This window comes from Musca autumnalis, unplaced genomic scaffold, assembly GCF_047663935.1.
Source record: "Musca autumnalis isolate F117 unplaced genomic scaffold, ASM4766393v1 scaffold_4, whole genome shotgun sequence".
Lineage (NCBI taxonomy): Eukaryota > Metazoa > Arthropoda > Insecta > Diptera > Muscidae > Musca > Musca autumnalis.
This window is the reverse complement of record NW_027411977.1, coordinates 146,013,164-146,031,714: the sequence shown is the minus strand read 5'-3', so window position 1 is coordinate 146,031,714 and position 18,551 is coordinate 146,013,164. Positions and strand designations below refer to the sequence as shown.

At 34.8% G+C, this 18,551-nt stretch overlaps 1 protein-coding gene across 3 annotated transcripts; it reads left to right on the top strand.

The window, feature by feature from the left end:
* Nucleotides 1-653: 653 nt before the first annotated feature.
* On the top strand, nucleotides 654-17,897 carry LOC141403519 (uncharacterized). 3 transcript variants are annotated; one of them, XM_073986069.1, is made up of 6 exons: nucleotides 5,396-5,656; nucleotides 5,717-5,781; nucleotides 5,845-5,949; nucleotides 12,697-12,839; nucleotides 12,990-15,623; nucleotides 17,016-17,897. In XM_073986069.1, exons 4-6 carry the CDS (start codon nucleotides 12,704-12,706, stop codon nucleotides 17,225-17,227), a joined length of 2,982 nt encoding a protein of 993 aa, XP_073842170.1. In that variant the 5' UTR covers nucleotides 5,396-5,656; nucleotides 5,717-5,781; nucleotides 5,845-5,949; nucleotides 12,697-12,703; the 3' UTR covers nucleotides 17,228-17,897. The 3 variants fall into 3 exon arrangements, with proteins under 3 accessions (XP_073842168.1, XP_073842170.1, XP_073842169.1); XM_073986068.1 differs by having other exon boundaries at nucleotides 5,702-5,781; XM_073986067.1 differs by lacking the exons at nucleotides 5,396-5,656; nucleotides 5,717-5,781; nucleotides 5,845-5,949 and adding an exon at nucleotides 654-854.
* The last annotated feature ends 654 nt before the right edge of the window (nucleotides 17,898-18,551 follow it).

Below are 18,551 nucleotides of genomic sequence, written 5' to 3'. Positions count from 1 at the left end.
GGTACTTTTTTATGCAAATACAGGGTTGTATATCATGTGTACTGTGATTTCGATGTTGATTTTGCTGAAATCACGAAATGAGATGATTTCATTTTTGTATGCGAAATCATGATAAATTTTGTTTGATTCCGCGCGAAATCACGAAACGCCTTCGAAATCACGAAACGACGCCAAATGTAAACTAAGACTATGTTTACATTTACGAAATCCACTCGATTTCATCTGTCAATTCCTTTGTGTATACGTCAAATGAAAACTCATCCGAAATCGATTGGATTTCATTTGACGTTTGAGCAATGGAATTGACAGTTGAAATCGAGTGGATTTCGTAAATGTAAACATAGTATAAGCATAACAACAATTTTTCTCTCTTTTACGAGTTTTACTATTAAAAGGTACGGGAACAAAGCTTTTGTGTGATTGGTACGGGAATCGTTTTGTTTGTTTACGTTCATTGGATATGACTTCAGCAAGAATGCCATGTTTCTTATGTGTCGAGGCCTTTATATATGTTCTTCGGACTTGAAATTACCAAGAATAAATAAATAAAAACAAATAGTGTAATATACCCATAAGCTGTTGTTTTGATGGGCAGACCTGTTAATTCGGCCATGCACCAAAGAATTACGACCCAAAGGCGTCAATGCCAAGTGTTCGGCTCTGATTTCTTAAATTTGTTAGACGCTGAAATGATGTGTTGTTGAATTTCTTTAGAATTCACTGTTTTGAATTAAATGTTTTTATGTTTGTGTGGTATACATGTAAATTTTATATAAGTTGAGACTGCAGAAAGTCTCAAGAATACAAAGAATACAGTTAATCCCGAATTAGTATTAATACAATTAATACGAACCGTAAGTAAAAACTTGGCTTCAAACAAAACTATAAAAAAAGAAACAGCTGATTTGTATATCAGTTGCTGATTTACACAGTTTGTCAAGTAGATATTTGCAAATAATTTCAGACGTATTGGAAGTTGTAGCAAATAACAGAAGCTGCTGATTTTTTTGTAATCGGGCACCCATATTCGACTTTTTGAGGGTTTTATGGAAAAATCCTTGTCCAAAAATCAGTTTTTGGGTTATATCGTTATATCACCCGACCACCTGAAAATAACCCCATCATATGACCACTTTTTGGATAGGTATTTCCATAAGCTTTTGATAATGATACGGTGGAATCAGCAGCGGCGAGTTAGTTGTGTTTTAAGTTTTGAACTGAACAGATCGGTCAAAGAATAGCTGCGTGCTAACTAGAGACACGCTGTGTGCTTAGTAATTAAAGTCGGTTCCGAATAAGTGCAATAAAGTACAGTCAACCAAAAAAGTCTACATACACCCTATAAATCTCGTGTTTTAAGGGTAAAGAAGCATTTTTATGAAAATCCAAGTACATAGTTCTATTTCATATCCCTAATAAACAATATTACATACAACAAAAATATATTCCATAATACGAATAACAGTAAATTCTATAAAAATTAAAAAATTAATAGGGAAAAGTGTACATACTCCCAATGAAATATTAAGATTACCGTAAAATTTGTGGAATAAGCAATACAAATTTTACATTTTATTGCTTTATCGAATGTCTCTGGTTGTCTATGATATATTTTAGACAAAATAGGAACATATTTGTGCTTCAATTGAGGTTATTTAAGGTCAGACTTCGCGTATAGCTCTTTAAGGCGGACCCTTGCAGATATCATTAAGTTTTTCAGTCTGGTGGTTTATGAAACCCCAGGAAATACAGTGGGACTAATTATTTTGAGATCCTAGAGCGCTTTGAAGTTGTTCTTATGGATAATATATGCTCCTGAGCTTCGCTAAATATGCGAATTCCTGAGTTTTTCATAAATTTTATAGTTTTCACAGCATTCCAAGGGTCAAATTACAAGCAAGAACCTTGGAATTACCTTGTAATAAATTTTTGGACCCTAACTCAATCAGAAATGTACAACATTATTATACAAACCCGCTCCTAAAGTTTCCAAAGTAGGTATCAAAATAAAAGCACCACCAAAGAATGCATGCAATTTATATGAAATTTACACTGTTAACTAGTATGCTCTCGTATTTTGATCGTTAGGGTCACTTGAAGCGCTATAAATGTCGAATACTTTTACATTGCTTATTCAATGGATGCTCGAGGATTGTACCAGACCTTGGGCCTAATTACGTGATTCGACATCGAGTTGTTTCGACCCGAGTACTCAAAGTTGGGATGACAACATTCGTTATCGAGTAAAATTATCGAGAAATTGAGCATAAATTTGCGAGTAATTTCTCGTAGCCAAATGGCCTATCGTAAACAAACAAAATGAAAGATTTCTTATTGTATTTGTGTTTAAAATGTAAAAAATTGTTGTTTATTGACGGTTTATAGAGGGAAAATGATAGCCCTGTTCCTTTACGTTCAAGAATCTTCAAGTTTTACAACTTTTTACTCGAAAAGCGTTCCTTTACTTCAGACACAATACAATTCATATGAGAGCAGTTTTCAACTTTTACTACTTTTGCCGGTTTTACCATTTTCAGAAGTAAAGGAACAGACCAGATATTAGTAAATAATTGTGAGCATTTTTTACACAAAATAAGAGAAATTGGGAAAAGTCCTTTTCAGTCGTTTTAAGAAATTGTGATAAAATTATAATTAAAATAAATACATATGCATGCTATCATTAACCAAAAATTAGTGTTTGCAGTCGTTAAAATATAAGTTGAAAAAATAAGCATTTCTGCAAAACAAAAAATTATTTAATATTAATAGGCTTTATTTTATAGGTGTACAACTTTTAATAAAGTGCATTTTAAATAGTTCATCCCCCGTTGTTTACCAAAGGAAATACTCTCTCAGAGAGGCTAATGCAAAACACCCACCAAATTCTCTTATTTATTTTGAGAGAGAATTATTAAGGTAGATGTATTAGCAATCTGTAACAAGAATGACAAAACAATTTTGCAAACATTAATAATTTTCATATTTTCTTAGCACAACTTCATTCCGAAATTATTATTCAATGTATTGTTCAAAAAATTCCACAAATATTTACATTTTTTCATTCATAATTTTGTTTTTTAGTTTTTGATTTGAAATAAACACATTTTTGACGTCTACCTTCATAACTTTCCCCAAAGAACACATAGTTCGATTACCGGTTACTCTCGAAACATTCGATCAGTGATTTCGATCGAGTCTTATCATGCCGTTTTTTTCTCGTGTCGAAAACTTATTAACGAGTAAATTCTCGATCGAATCGAATCACATAATTAGGCCCCTTATTACTAGGTAATTCGAAGGCTTCTGCATGTAATTTGCCCCTTGAAATGTTTTGAAAACTATAAAATTTATGAGAAACCTCAGGAATTCGTATATTTAGCGAGCATATATTATCCACAAGAAAAACTTCATAGCGCTCTTGGATCCCAAAATTGTTAGTCTCACTGTATTTTCTGGGGTTTCATAAACTATTAGACTGAAAAACTCAAAGAAATCTGCAAGGGTCCGCATTAACGAGCTATTCGCGAAGTCTGACATTAAATAACGGCAATTAATCCACAAATATGTTCCCATTTTGTCTAAAATATATCATAGACAACCAGAGATATTCGATAAAGCAATAAAATGTAAAATTTGTATTGCTTATTCCATAAATTTTACGGTAATCTTAATATTTCATTGGGTGTATGTACACTTTTTCCCTATTATTTTTTTAATTTTTATAGAATTTACCGTTATTCGTATTATGGAATACATTTCTGTTGTATGTAATATTGTTTTTTAGGGATATGAGATAGAACTATGTACTTGGATTTTCATAAAAATGCTTCCTTACCCTTAAAACCCGAGATTTATAGGGTGTATGTAGACTTTTTTGGTTGACTGTAAATACAGCATTGTAGAAACGTAATCTGAAACGAACCCTGTTTTATTTGGTACAAATCGTATCGGGGAATAAAACAACGTCTACGCGGAGATTAGTTAAATATACATAATTCCGTAACAATATTTAAACATTTTTGTATTGTATTGATTTTACTCAAAGAGTGACACATTTCAAAAAATGAAGTTTCGAGAAAAACGCGTTTTAATTTGCCGATTGAAATTTTCACTTCCCAACTTAAAAAGACTACTACACAACAAAATAAAATGTCTACTTGAACCGTCTTTTGTGAAGAGGTAGCGTGCTAAATTTCTGGCCAAGATCAATCATGATTGGAAGTGCTTCATAAACTCCGAAAACTTTTTTGTTGATATATGCCAAACTCCTAGTAAATAAGCTGTAACTCTTCGAGTTTTAGAGATATCGACATAAAAATTTGACAAAAGAAAAAGTAGAAGTGGTGCAAAAAATAGAAATTGCTAACTCAGAAAACCCATTTTTTGAGTTATGCCACTCATTGTGTAAATGAGCGCTATGTATTTTAAAAATTCTAATTTGAGAAACAAACCTCTTTTTTATTGTCGTGTACCCAGTTGTTCGGGTAATTAGGGAACAACTAGTAATTTTGCTGGCTACTGGTAAACACAACTAGTTACCAACCAATCTACTCGCAATGCTATAAACTGGTGAATTTAACATGGGGATGTCATTGCATTACCAGTAACCAGTCAATTCGGCAGTCAGAAATGATAGCCAAAATTAGTAGTAACTTGAAGTCAGAAAAATTGGTAAATGCATATATGCATTAGCCACACTTTATTTTATTACATTAAGTGCAAAAATTTCACAAAGGACAATATAATCTTGTATACATATGGATATGATAGGTTTATTTTGATCCTTGATGCTGGAAATTGTGTGTGACTACTTGATATAGCGACTTATGATTATTTGGTCCTTGGAATGTTTTTCTCGTGTGTCCTTCAGAGCATTCAAAAGTTCCTGAAATAAAATGTATAGAAGTTTAATGAAATGACGCGATAATGAATTGTGTTAATATAAATATTCTTCTTAAATTATTCATCCTTTCTATGATTTAGCTCGTAACACGTTCTCTTTTTACATATTCAATTTTTGCACAACAAATGCAACAAAATACGTTTTTTTAATTACGAATAAACAAAATGTCAGAAATCTTTTCTATTTTGTTAAAAAAAGAAATAAAAGAAATGATTACACTATCCATCGGTAGTCTATAAAATAGTCAATATATTACACACAGCATTACCTGTAACTAGTGAATTGACATGAAAGGCAGGGAAGCCCATTTCCAGTGACAAAAGCAGGCTATATAGGATCTTTTGTGTGCCATTTTTGGGAGCAAAGTAACTAGGATCAATGAGTAACTAGTTACATAACTAAGTCAAAGTAGACAATTGCTATTTCTTGAACAACTGGGTAAAAATTTCACACACACAGTTCAACTAATCCCAATAGAAAATCGAGTCATCGATGACATTTTCGTCGGCGATACGTTGACGAATGTTCCGAAATTGTCATGTACGACAACTTGCATGACCATGTCTTGCATTGTGTCTTGGCAACAAACCGAAAAATGCTCAAAAGTGTGCTTTGAAACAATTGTATACATATTTATTCAAATATACAATTTTTGATTTGTAATAAATGTAAAATTAAAAAGTCACAAAATTCGGAAACCCCGTTACTGATTAAACAATTTTTATTTATACAAACTGAATTATGTAGAAAACGGTAAGTTAGAATGAGTAGAATTAAATACTTTAAAAATAAATGTAGCCATTTTTTGAATAGGTGCATTTAGGTTGAAGAACATTGAGAATTCCAGCAACTGTAAAATACAACGCCTGTGGTATATGGTAAGATTTTAGAATATTTAGGGGATATTCACAATATTCATTTGCAATCATTTCTTTTTGCAGAATACAAAAATAAAAGAAGGTCGCCTTTCGGTCGGCTGGGATAAGAAGTGTAAGGCGTGGTAAAGCTGGAAGACAATTGTGGATTGCAGAACATACGAGAGCTAAGTATTATTAATTATTTAACTAATTTATTTTGTAAAAATTATATATTTTATAATTAAATAAAAATAAAAAAATTGACACATGACAACATAAACGAAATTGTCCTTAAATGGTTCATCGATGACTAGTAGCAACACAGGGTCGGTGAAACAGTCGTCGACGAAATACGGGGATTTCAGTCATCTAGATCGGCGTCTACGACAACTTCGCTTACGCTGTCGTCCAAGTTATCGTGCATGAATACTGGGACACTTGTGTGAAAATATCGTCAACGATCCCAAAGGGCTGTCTGCAAAGAGTCGTGAACGAATTGGAAATGTCGTGCACGATTCATCAATGTTGTCTTAAAGACACTTTCTACTGCCCAGTGACGTAGCGGATGGAAGATACCAAGGAACGGTCCTGACCGGTTAACGTGGCAAAAGCCAGGATTTATCTTGGTCCCTCTTTCATCTCAAGCTATCATATGCCGCGCGTCCATAAGAATGTTAAAAACTTGGGTTTGTGTGTCGGGTTAGAAACCCTCCCCTAGAAGAACCAGCCTACTATGAAAAAACAAACCCCTCTAAAGTTGACGAACCCCGCAAACGTTTTAAGGACCATGATCTGCGAATCTGCACCTGGAATGTTCGCACTCTTTATAGAGAAGTGCAGTTTACGCATTGGCAGATGTACTTGAAAAGTACAAGGTCGACATTACTGATGGATTGGAAAAGGCGTCACAACAAGACCTAAAGCTGACGCACTAAATTATAGCTGCCATGACACAAAGAATGAGTTTGGTTGCGGATTTGTAGTTGGTCTGAGATTAAAAAATCTGGTCTCCAGCCTCACCCCAGTGAATGAAAGACTCCCTGCAATTCGATTAAAAGCAAAATTCTTTAACATCAGCTTTATTTGCGCTTATGCTCCCACTGAAGACAAGGACGAACAGACCAAAGATATATTTTACGAGCGCTTAGAAGAAACTTATGACTGTTGCCCTGCCCATGACATTAAAATTATTCTAGGTGATTTTAATGCCAAAATTGTAAAGGAGAATATCTTTGGCCCAACAGTCGGGAAATTCAGTCTCCACAGTGAAACATCTGACAGTGGTATGAGGCTGATAGACTTTGCAGCTGCAAGAAACATGGTAGTTAGCAGTACCAGATTTAAGCATCTCGATATTCATAAGGGCCCTTGGCTGTCTCTAGATCAAAGAACAAATAATCAAATTGATCATGTTGTGATAGATGGAAGACATTCATCGAGCGTGTTGGATGTAGCAAAGGTACGTACCCGTCTAAACGTTGCAAATAAAGCACGAACAGATACAACACGGAAGTTAGACAACCGATAGCCACAGCATATTCCACTCCCAATAACATATCAGCACAATGGCAACATATTTCCCACTCCATGCAAACAGCCGCAAAATCCATACTTGGATACCAGAGACCTCCACCAAGGAATCCATGTGGTGTGGTGCTGCTACCGAAGAGAAAAATGCGGCATATAGGGCTACTCTACAATCAGTAGCAACGCGTAGCGCACGTGAGAGGTATCAGGAGAAAAGGAGAGAGGAGAAACGTATTTTCCGCAGGAAAAAGACAGAAATGGAAAGGCGGGAGTGTGAAAAAATCGAGATGTACAGGAGCCAGAATGAAGTTCGAAAGTTCTACCAAAGAGTAAAACATCAAACTGATGGCTTTGGCTTTCCGCAGGAAAAAGACAGAAATGGAAAGGCGGGAGTGTGAAAAAATCGAGATGTACAGGAGCCAGAATGAAGTCCGAAAGTTCTACCAAAGAGTAAAACATCAAACTGATGGCTTTGGTACAGGCGCATCCTCCTGTAGAGACCAGCAAGGTTATTTGGTAACTGATACAGATAGTGTGCTCAGGTTATTTTCCAAACTGTTGGTATCCGATAGTAGCGATGACGGTGAAGATACCACAGATCCAATCCCAGAAGAAGACAGCAATAAACCGGCTGAAGAATAATAAGGCAGCAGGAGCCGATGGCTTGCCAGCCGAGCTGTTAAGATGTATGCATCAGCTAGTTAGCACCATCTGGCACGAAGAACGCGTACCCGATTGGAACGTGAGCATCCTATGTCCAGTCCACAAGAAGGGAGATAAGACTGTGTGCTTCAATTACAGGGGCATAAGCCAGCTCCCTATTGCATATAAGATAGTATCTGGCATATTGTGTGAAAGACTATGGTCAATGACGCTATCAGTGCAGCTTTAGACCGGGCAAGTCCACCATTGACCAGATATTTACGTTGAGACAAATCCTGGAAAAGACTCAAGAAATGCAGATCGACACCTTCCATATTTTCGTCGATTATAAAGCAGCCTTCGACAGCCCTATACGTTCAAAGGTGTTCCAAGCCATGTCTGATTTTGGTATTCCTGCAAAGCTCATTCGGCTTTGTAGAATGACATTAACTGATACTCGGTCCTCGGTTAAAATAGCAAAAAACCTCTCCGAAGAGTTTATTACCAAAAGAGGTTTCACACGAGGAGACACCCTGTCGTGTGATCTTTTCAACATCCTGCTAGAGAAGGTCATACGAGACGCGAAGGTCAAAAGAAGTGGAACAATATACACGAACAGCCATATGTTACTTGCTTATGCCGACGACATTGACATCATGGGTCGATCGGTATAGAAAGTAACTGACACCTTTGCAAAAGTCGAAAGGGAATCTGCTACAGTGGGTCTGGCGGTAAACGGCGGGAAGACCAAGTTGATGGTGTCGGCGCGCGTCCTTAGAGATCGGGCCAACTGTTGACGTTGGTTCCTATAATTTTGAGGTAGTAAAGGACTTTGTACACCTCGGCACCGCCGTAAACACAACCAACAACATCAGTTGTGAAATACGAAGAAGAATAGTGTTGGCCAACAGATGCTACTTCGGTCTGAGTAAGCAGTTTAGGAATAAAGACACATCTCGTCAAACAAAAACAACGCTTTAGAATACACTGATACTACCCGTGCTGATGTATGGTTCCGAAGCCTGGGTACTTGCGCAAGCAGACAAGGCAGTTTGAGAGAAAAATTCTTTCGAAAGATCTATGAACCAATCTGCGTTGGCGGTGAATATCGATGTCTGCTATATAACGACATCAGTATAGATAAACGTATCGAGATGCAACAATTGCGTTGGCTAGGCCATATCATAAGAATGAGCGATGATGAGCGTATAAATAAATTGGCAGGCCTAAGCTTAGATGGAGCAAACAAGTGGATGAAGAGATGAAAAAGCGCGGTATTCCAGAAAGCGAAGCAGTAAACAGAGAGAATTGGGGATCTTTTCTTAGTTCGGCTTATAGAACAAATGTTCTGTAAGAGGCCAGCTAAGTAAGGTTTAGAGAATAATTTAACCCTTTCGGGGATTCTATGCCATATGGCATAACCAATTTTTGAAGGCCGTTTTAAGGCAAAATACTTATGGGCACTCCTTTTTTAATAATTTTGTATTTTTCCCTGAAGTGTTATCTAAAAATAATTCGACAAAAATTTTTGATTGGTGGACCCTATACATTGTTATGTCTCAAAGAGCAAGCGCTCCTCGTTCGATTTAAAATTTGCATGAAAATACCATCTTATAATTTTATATATTTTATTAACAAAAATATTTTTTTTGTTAACTTTTTGTATTTAATTTAGTAGATAATCGTTGCCTTAATAATTAAAACGAAAAAAATATCCGAAATATAGTTCAATGGAGCTGCCAGATTTTTTATATTTCATACTATGCCATATGGCATAGATTTTTCCCAACGGAAATGTTTCACTTTGTTTGACTCCCAGATCTTCTATTGTAAAACCCCTAGATCTTCTATAAGAAGACCTCCAGATCTTGTATAAATAGACCTCCAGGTCTTCTATAAGAAGAACTTCAGATCTTGTATAAGTAGACTTCCAGGTCTTCTATACGAAGACCTCCAGATCTTCTATACGAAGACTTCCAGGTCTTCTGTAAGGAAACCTCCAGATCCACCATAGGAAAACCTCCAGATGATGTATAACAACTCTTGCAGATTTTCTAAAATAAATCCTCCAGATATTATATAAGATGGCCCCACGTCTTCTACAAGCTGACCTTCTATAGGATGACATTCAGGTGTTCTATAAGAAGTCCTTCAGATCTGCTATATGAAGACATTCAGGTCTTCTATAAGAAGTCCTCCAGTTTTTCTATAAGAAGGCCTCAAATTTTCCATAAGAAGACCCTATCTTTTCTATAAGAAGACCCTAGGTTTTCTATAAAAGACCCTAGGTCTTCTATAAAAGGCTTTAAATGTTCTAAAAGAAGACCGCCAGATATTCTATAAGAAGACCTTTTATGTGAAGACCTCCAAATCTTCTAATAGTAGACCTCCAGATATTCTATGACAAACCTTCATGTCTTCTATAAGTAGACCTCCTGGTCTTCAATGAGAAGATCTTATGCTTTTCTATAAGAAGGGCCCCTGCTCTTCTATGAGAAGACCATCTGGTTTTTTATAAGAAGGTCTCCTGCTCTTCTGTGAGAAGACCTCCTGTTCTTATATAAGAAGACCTCCTTCTCTTCTATAAGAATACCTCCTGTCCTTCTATATGTAAACGTCCTTCTCTTCTACGAGAAGACGTCCAGCAGACCTCCTGCTCTTGTATAAGAAGACCTCCTTCTCTTCTATAAGAATACCTCCCGCCTTCTATATGCAAACGTCCTGCTCTTCTATGAAAAGACGTCCTGCTCTTCTATGAGCAGACCTCCTGCTCTTATAAAAGAAGACCTCCTTCTCTTCTATAAGAATACCTCCCGCCTTCTATATGCAAACGCCCTGCTCTTCTATGAAAAGACGTCCTGCTCTTCTATCAGAAGACGTCCTGCTCTTCTATGTAAAGACGTCCTGCTCTTCAAGAAGAGGACCTCCTGCTCTTCAAGGAGAGGACCTACTGCTCTTCTATAAGAAGACCTCTTGCTCTACTATAAGAAGACCTCCTGCTCTTCTATAAGAAGGCCTCCTGCCCTGCTATATGCAAACGTCCTGCTCTTCTATGTGAAAACATTCTGTCCTTCTATGAGACGACCTTTTGCTCTTCCAGGAGAAGATATCCTGCCCTTCTATGAGAGGACCTTCTGCTCTTTTATGAGAAGACGTCCTGCTCTTCTATAAGAAGACCTCTTCCTCTTCTATAGGGCTCCTGGTCTTCTATAAGATGAAATTTAATTAAAAACTTGAATATTTTAGTTTTGTTTTTTTTTTCCTTTAAATACATTCTATGCCATATGGCATAGTGTCCAAAAACCACTTTTCCAAACAAAATGTTAAAAAATTAGTTTTGATTATTCATATAGTGGGCTTAAGTATATATAAAATTGGAAAAATATATTTTTCAGATCAAAAACAAAAAAGAAGCACCGAAAGGGTTAATCGACATTACTAATTTTATGCATGACAACAACATCCTTATTACGGCCCTCCAAGAGACAAAGTTGACTACACCTTTTTCAGATGTAATTCGAATCATTTTAGTTGTAATTCGAGAATTCCATTTGTAATTCGTAACATTTTATTTGTAATTCGAGAATTCCATTTGTAATTCGAAACATTTCATTGGTAATTCGAATGATTCCATTTGTAATTCGAATTATTCTATTTGTTATTCGAATTATTCCATTTGTAATTTGAATTATTCCATTTGAAATTCGAATTATTACATTTGTAATTCGAATTATTCCATTTGAAATTCGAATTATTCTATTTGTAATTCGAATGATTCTATTTGTAATTCGTATTATTTTATTTGTAATTCGAATTGTTTTAGTTGTAATTCGAATTATTCCATTTGAAATTCGAATTATTCCATTTGTAATTCGAATCATTCTATTTGTAATTTCAATTGGAATAATTCGAATTACAAGTGGAATAATTCGAATTACAAATAAAATAATTCGAATTACAAATAAAAAAATTCAAATTACAAATAGAATAATTCGAATTACAAATATAATAATTCGAATTTCAAATGGAATAATTCGAATTACAAATGGAATAATTCGAATTTCAAGTGGAATAATTCGAATTACAAGTGGAATAATTCGAATTACAAATAAAATAATTCGAATTACAAATAGAATAATTCGAATTACAAATGGAATAATTCGAATTACAAATGGAATTCTCGAATTACAAATAAAATATTACGAATTACAAATAAAATAATCGAATTACAAATGAAATGTTACGAATTACAACTGGAATGTTTCGAATTACATGTGAAAAAGGTGTAGTAATTGTTCCCTCTCGTCTTCAGAAAATTACAAAATGAAAAATTTTTATAACTTTTTGAACGTTATGCTTCTAGAAAGTCATTTTTGTCATATATCGCTCATTTACTCAAAAAATGACATAACTCAAAAAATGGGTCTTTGGAGTTAGCAGTTTCTAATTTTTCTGCGACTTCTACTTTATCTTGTGTCAAAGTTTCATGTTGATATCTTTACAAACGATGGTCCATGGAGTTATTTTATTTTTTTTTTTGTGTAATTGGGAAGTCAAATTTCAATCGGCTATTTAAAACGCGTTTTTTCTCGAAACTTGATTTTTTGAGATGTGTTACTCTTTGAGTAAATGAGCTATATGATAAACAATGTGCCTTTGTGGCAATTATCTTTATCTTGTACTTAAAATATGTATGTATGTATGTCGGTGGAAAAAATCATCTCTTAGATTTTGATTTATCTAACTAGCAATTCTTCCTTTTTTCAGTCCAAATATGTTTTCGTTGGTGACTTTTTACAATAATGACCTTTGTGTCATAAGCTCAAAAGCTATTAAGCAATGTGAGGGTAAATATTGCCGGGTAAAATACAAAGGCGCCACATATTCAGCACAAATAATTTCGCAGAGTGGTAAGTTCACAAGCATATTATAGAAATTCTGAAATAATTCCAATTTAATTCAACTACGTTCATGATTATGGCCGATTTGAAAATAAATTTGATATCAGTTATATAAAATATCCTGTAGTGATTGATTTAATAATATCATTTTCCCTTTAGATAACAAGGATGATCTTCTTGAACTAAAAAAGGGAAGAAAAGCAAATCAGACGCCTTCAACTAGTGGCAAGGAAAATTCCACTTTTGATTTAGAAATACAATCTATGGTTAATATGGAAGGCAACATCAATGCTGGAGAAGTGGAACCTTTATGGAATATGCAAGATATTTCCTCGTCTACTTTGTCCGTTATCAAGGAGTATTTACGAAACTTATATCCAGCTGGATCTGAAGAAAATTTAAGCGTAACATCTTCCTTATTTGGAGTCTTCAAAAGAAATGAAAACAATTGTTCAAACCCTGTTGATAATGAGATAATTGCCAGTGCGGTTACTTCTAATAATGGACGTACATCTGTTTCTGAGAATAATGGTCCAGAATTACAATCTAGTCAGAAATGTACTAAAACTACTGTTAACGAAACAAATGATTCGCATGATCAAAGCGATAATGCATCAACTAGTACCAATAGCTCGCATGAGTATTTCCAAGATTCAGATTCTTCATGGGAAATGTCATCAGAATATTCCGTGGATAGTTCTTCTTCCGATGAGATTGCTTTAAATAAGATTTGCTTAGTTGATCGAAACAATCGCAATACTCCTATAGCATTAGAATTACCAAATTCAACAAATGTACCAGAAAAAACTGTACCTGAATGTCAAACCGATTCAAGCTTAAAACCCATTGGTCCATTGCATGTTTCAGAAGCTAAGCATAAATCGAATGACTGTACACCTGTTTCCGAGAATAATAGGCCAGAATTACAATTTAGTCACAAATGTTCAAAAACTACGGTTAACAAAATAAGCGATTCGCATGTGCTAAAGGAAATTACATCATTTTGTAACAATAGTTCGGTTGAACATTTCCGTGATTCAGATTGCTCGTGGGACATATCATCTAATTACTCAGAAAATTCCTCTGATGAATCTTTGTTCGAAGATATTACATTAAAGAAGAACCCATTAGATGAACAAAAAAATTGGAAAAATCCTACTCCCTTGGAATCTCCAAATACAATAAACGTACCAGAAAAAAGAGATGTTGGATGTCAAACAGATTTAAGCTTAAAAGACATTGATACCTTGATTTTTTCGGGGCCTAAGCATAAAACGAAGCAACACTTCTGTCTCTTTTGTAAAACACTACAATCTAAAATTTCTAGACACTTGTTTTCAAAACACAAGGAAGAAAAGCTTGTCCACCAGGCTATGCAATTGCCAAAGCAGAACCCTAAACGTTTAGAAATAATTAATGATCTACGAAAGCAAGGTGATTTCCTTTATAATACTTCAGTAGAACAAAACACAGGTCAACTGATTTTACCGAGGAGAAGTCGAGAAAATCATGCAGACTACAAAGATAACAATTATGTATGTTGCACTAATTGTAAGGGATTTTATAGAAAATATACACTCCGATCACATTTAAGTAAATGTGGCAAAAACAAAAGTTACTCCAGTGAGAATAAAACCGGTGCTGGTGATACAAGTTTGATATATGGAAAAGAAAGGCTTGCAAGTTCCTTGGCGGCAGAAACGGTAGACGAATATAGACCTAGCTGCTCAAATGGAATGTCTGTAGCAGAAAATTGTTCCGCTCCCAGCATAAAAGCCAATAAAACAAATACCACATCCTTTGTTGACCCATTAATTATTCCAGTGTCACAGAATAAATGCAAACAACACTTCTGTGTCTTTTGTAAAACACTACAATGCGCGATTTCAAGACATTTCTTTTTAAAGCATCGAAATGAAGATCTTATCAAAAAAGCAATGCGCCTTCCAAAACAAAGCAAGGAGCGCTCAAAAATTATTGAAAGTCTTCGAAAAGAAGGAGATTTTCTACATAATACTTCCAGAGACCAAAATTCTGGCATTCTAATTGTAGCCAGACGGCAACGACAAACGACCAATTATAACGCTGATGATTATATATGTTGTCCGAAATGTAAGGGCTTTTACGGAAAATTTGCCGCACGATTACATTTAAGAAAATGTGTTAAAACGAAAAATTCTAGAACGAATTTTATTGAAGGCCGAAAATTGACGCAGTACGTGCATCCAGTGGCTAATCAGAATATGAAAACTAGCATCTTTCCTGTATTAATGAATGATGAAATAACCCGAGCATTACGCTATGATGAGTTAATCATAAAATATGGAAATCGCTTGTCCGAGAAACTGCCTCATGCTCGTCATCATGAGCAGATAAGAGGATCACTGAGACTTTTAGGAAGGTTCAAATTAGAATTGATAAAGTTGGCACCGGATATAACAGAAATGAAGGATATCTTTACTCCCAGTTTGTTTGACAGAATTCGTGAGGCTTTCCGAAAAACTGCGAAATGGGATAACAAGCAGGGCTTTGCTACACCAGCAGTAGCTGCACATTTGTCAAGTTTAATAAAGAATTGTGCCAAATTGCAGGGCAATGAATTTATACAAAGGCACGAAGATAACAAGAAGTCTCTTCTAGACGAGTTCGTTTCCCTTTGGGTGGAGAAAAATCCAGTAACTGTGGACACAAAAATCCTTAGATATCAAGAAAATCAAGGAACAGCATTAAGTGATGAGGAGCTATGTAGTGGTTCTAATACTACCAATCCTGGCGAAACAACAAACGCAACAAGTAAGTATAAAATATGAAAAGTTAACAGAATTAAGATACAAACAATTCGTGATCATTGGTAATACCGTTAATTCTATTAAAAATTCTTAAATATAGAGATCATGCAATGTCATGGCCGCCTTAATTAGTTAATAATAATTAGACAAATTTATTATTAAGAAATACCGAATTGTGACAGCTTCACAAATCTACCCTTTAACCGGTAAAGAATTTTTAAAAATCTATTTTAAAAAGATTGTGAACTGTCAAATTTTGGATTTTAACGAAGAAAAACATAGTTTTTTGTCTAAAAAACGGGCAAAAAATAAAAAAAAAAAAATTGTCGCTTAAAGACAAGCTTTTTATGTGTTTAATAAGCTGACCAAAATATATGGAGATCGTTGGGACCAGTGACGTTTTCAACTGCCCCGCCAAACATACTCATCTAACTCCAGTGGATCTGTGGCTACATCTCATCGAAACAGCTATTTTCCTGGAACTAGAGATAGAGCCAGATTGAACAGAAGAATGGACATACAAAATACCAATACACTTAAACACATTTACTGGCACTCCAACTATCTATCTCACTGCCGAAAAAAATTCCACGGAAAAATATTCTTTAAAAAACCACGATTTTGGGAAAAATATTCTTTAAAAAGCGCGATTTTGGGAAAATTATTCTTTAAAAAATTCACGATTTTGGGACAAAATATTCTTTAAAAAATCCACGATTTTGGGGAAAATATTCTTTAAAAAATTCACGATTTTGGGAAAAAATACTCATTGAAAAATCCGCGATTTTTGGAAATATATTCTTTAAAAATACACGATTTTGGGAAAAATATTTATTAAAAAATCCAAGTTACTTGCATGTGTAATCATTGGGTAAGTTGCGCTTCTACATACAATACAGAACGGGGTTTTCACATTAATCTCAGCCAATTTTGCTCCATTCGACTTGAATTTTTTGCAGTATGTCCTCAGACTGTGTGAATTGAAATATTCAAAATCAAAGTTCGATGGCCAGCTATGTCTCTAAATTACAATACAATATTTGCAATAGCAATATTACAATAACTTCGATATAAGAATAAGATTCGAAGCATTGCCAAGAGAAGCCACATCAACTATGCCTGATGAGCTGCGTAACAAACAGTGAAAACGGTACCATAATTTGGTGGTTGTGTGGGAATCTCTTCGGCTTTCCTTTTTCGTATGCAAAAATCTTCGATCATTCAGCTTAACTCCAACAAGAAATTAATATTAAACGAACAAGCAAAATTTAAAACAATTTTATTATCCAAAATTGGTAGCCCCTTGGATTACGAATTATCGGGACTCTAATGTAGTTATATGATGATTGATTGATGATAACTGTCTACTCAAAAATTCCTCTTATCTCATTTCTAGGTACCTCATTTGGAAAAATAAAAAGAACAAGATGGACAAAGGAAGAAAAGCGAGCAATAAATGAAATATTCGGGGACATTTTTGCACTGGAAAGGCTGCCATCTTTGATGGAGTGTGCAGAGGCCATAAAAAATAATAATGCGCTCCGCCAAAGGACACCTCCGCAAATAAAGACGTGGATCGATAATCAACGAAAAAGGGGAAAAGATTAATTTTATTTTCTTAACAATGTCGGTACAACTACTTATTAAACTTTCTATATGTAATCAACTTTTCAAATCGATTGTCTTACAGAATTTGCATATTTGCTTTTCTACAAATTAACCGAAAGCATTGATAGTCTGTTTCTCTAAGACGATTCGAATTCAAATTCGTTCGAATCACTACCAAACTCCTTTTGTTGTAGAAAATTTTTATTTGATTGATAACAAAAAAATGATAAAATATTATTCAAACAACAGAAGTTCGGTAGTTGTTCGAACGAATTTGTATTCGAATCGTCTTAGTGAAACAGGCCATAAAAATGTACCACAGTTCAGTAACAAAAACGTACCAATAATACTAAAACAGACGATTTATATCACACGTTTTCTCACTGTCATATATCAAAGATATGTAACACAATTCTTTAACCCTCATCTTGTATTGAGGCTATACACACTAACTTAAGCTACTTGTAAAAGATATGTCAACTTTAAAAACCTTTGGACAATTTTAATCAATTATTACTAAATTTTCGTTAAATTAAAGATTAAAACCAAAGTTGTGCAGCTGTGTATAAAATTCTAAACAGAAAAGCTTTGTACACTTTTATATTTTATTAAATATGTAATTATAAAAAATGCAATAAACGACTGAATAAACAAGCAACTGAAACAAAAATACTAATCTATGACAAATCAGTTACATATAGGCTCACTCCGTATCGTCATTTGCTTTGTGTTGTAAAAACTTCGTCAAAATATTTCAGCAGCACATTTATACATTAATGTACATATATAAATAAAAACACAAAATTCATCTCTATTGGATCGATGGAATGGGTTCAAATGCTGATGAAAATATCGGATCTTTCACGACTTCCTTTGCATGGGTTCAAATGCTGATGAAAAGATCGGATCTTTTCCTCCGGGGTTGCTATGAGAAGTCTTGCCCATTGTCTTATCCTGGTAGGATAACTCAACCAGTTTGGTGGAACAAAGAGTTAGCCAAACTTAGGAAGAATAACCGGAAAGCTTATAATAAAGTTAATAACATTAAAGTTGATGCCGATTGGGATCTCTATAGAGAGAGCTTCAATAGGTATAAAAGTGAAATCAGGAAGGCTAAGAGAAATTCGTGGATTTGCTTTAGTGAGTCTATAGAGGGTGTTAATGCCGCGCTAGATTCCGTAAGGTGATTTCAAAGGATCCTAAACCCATTGGGAGCATCAAGCGGGATGACGGTACCTGGACTAACTCCGCTCTAGAAACTTTAGATCTGCTGACAGGAATCCACTTCCCTAGGAGTGAGGATGCCTGCTCGGGAATACCCGGT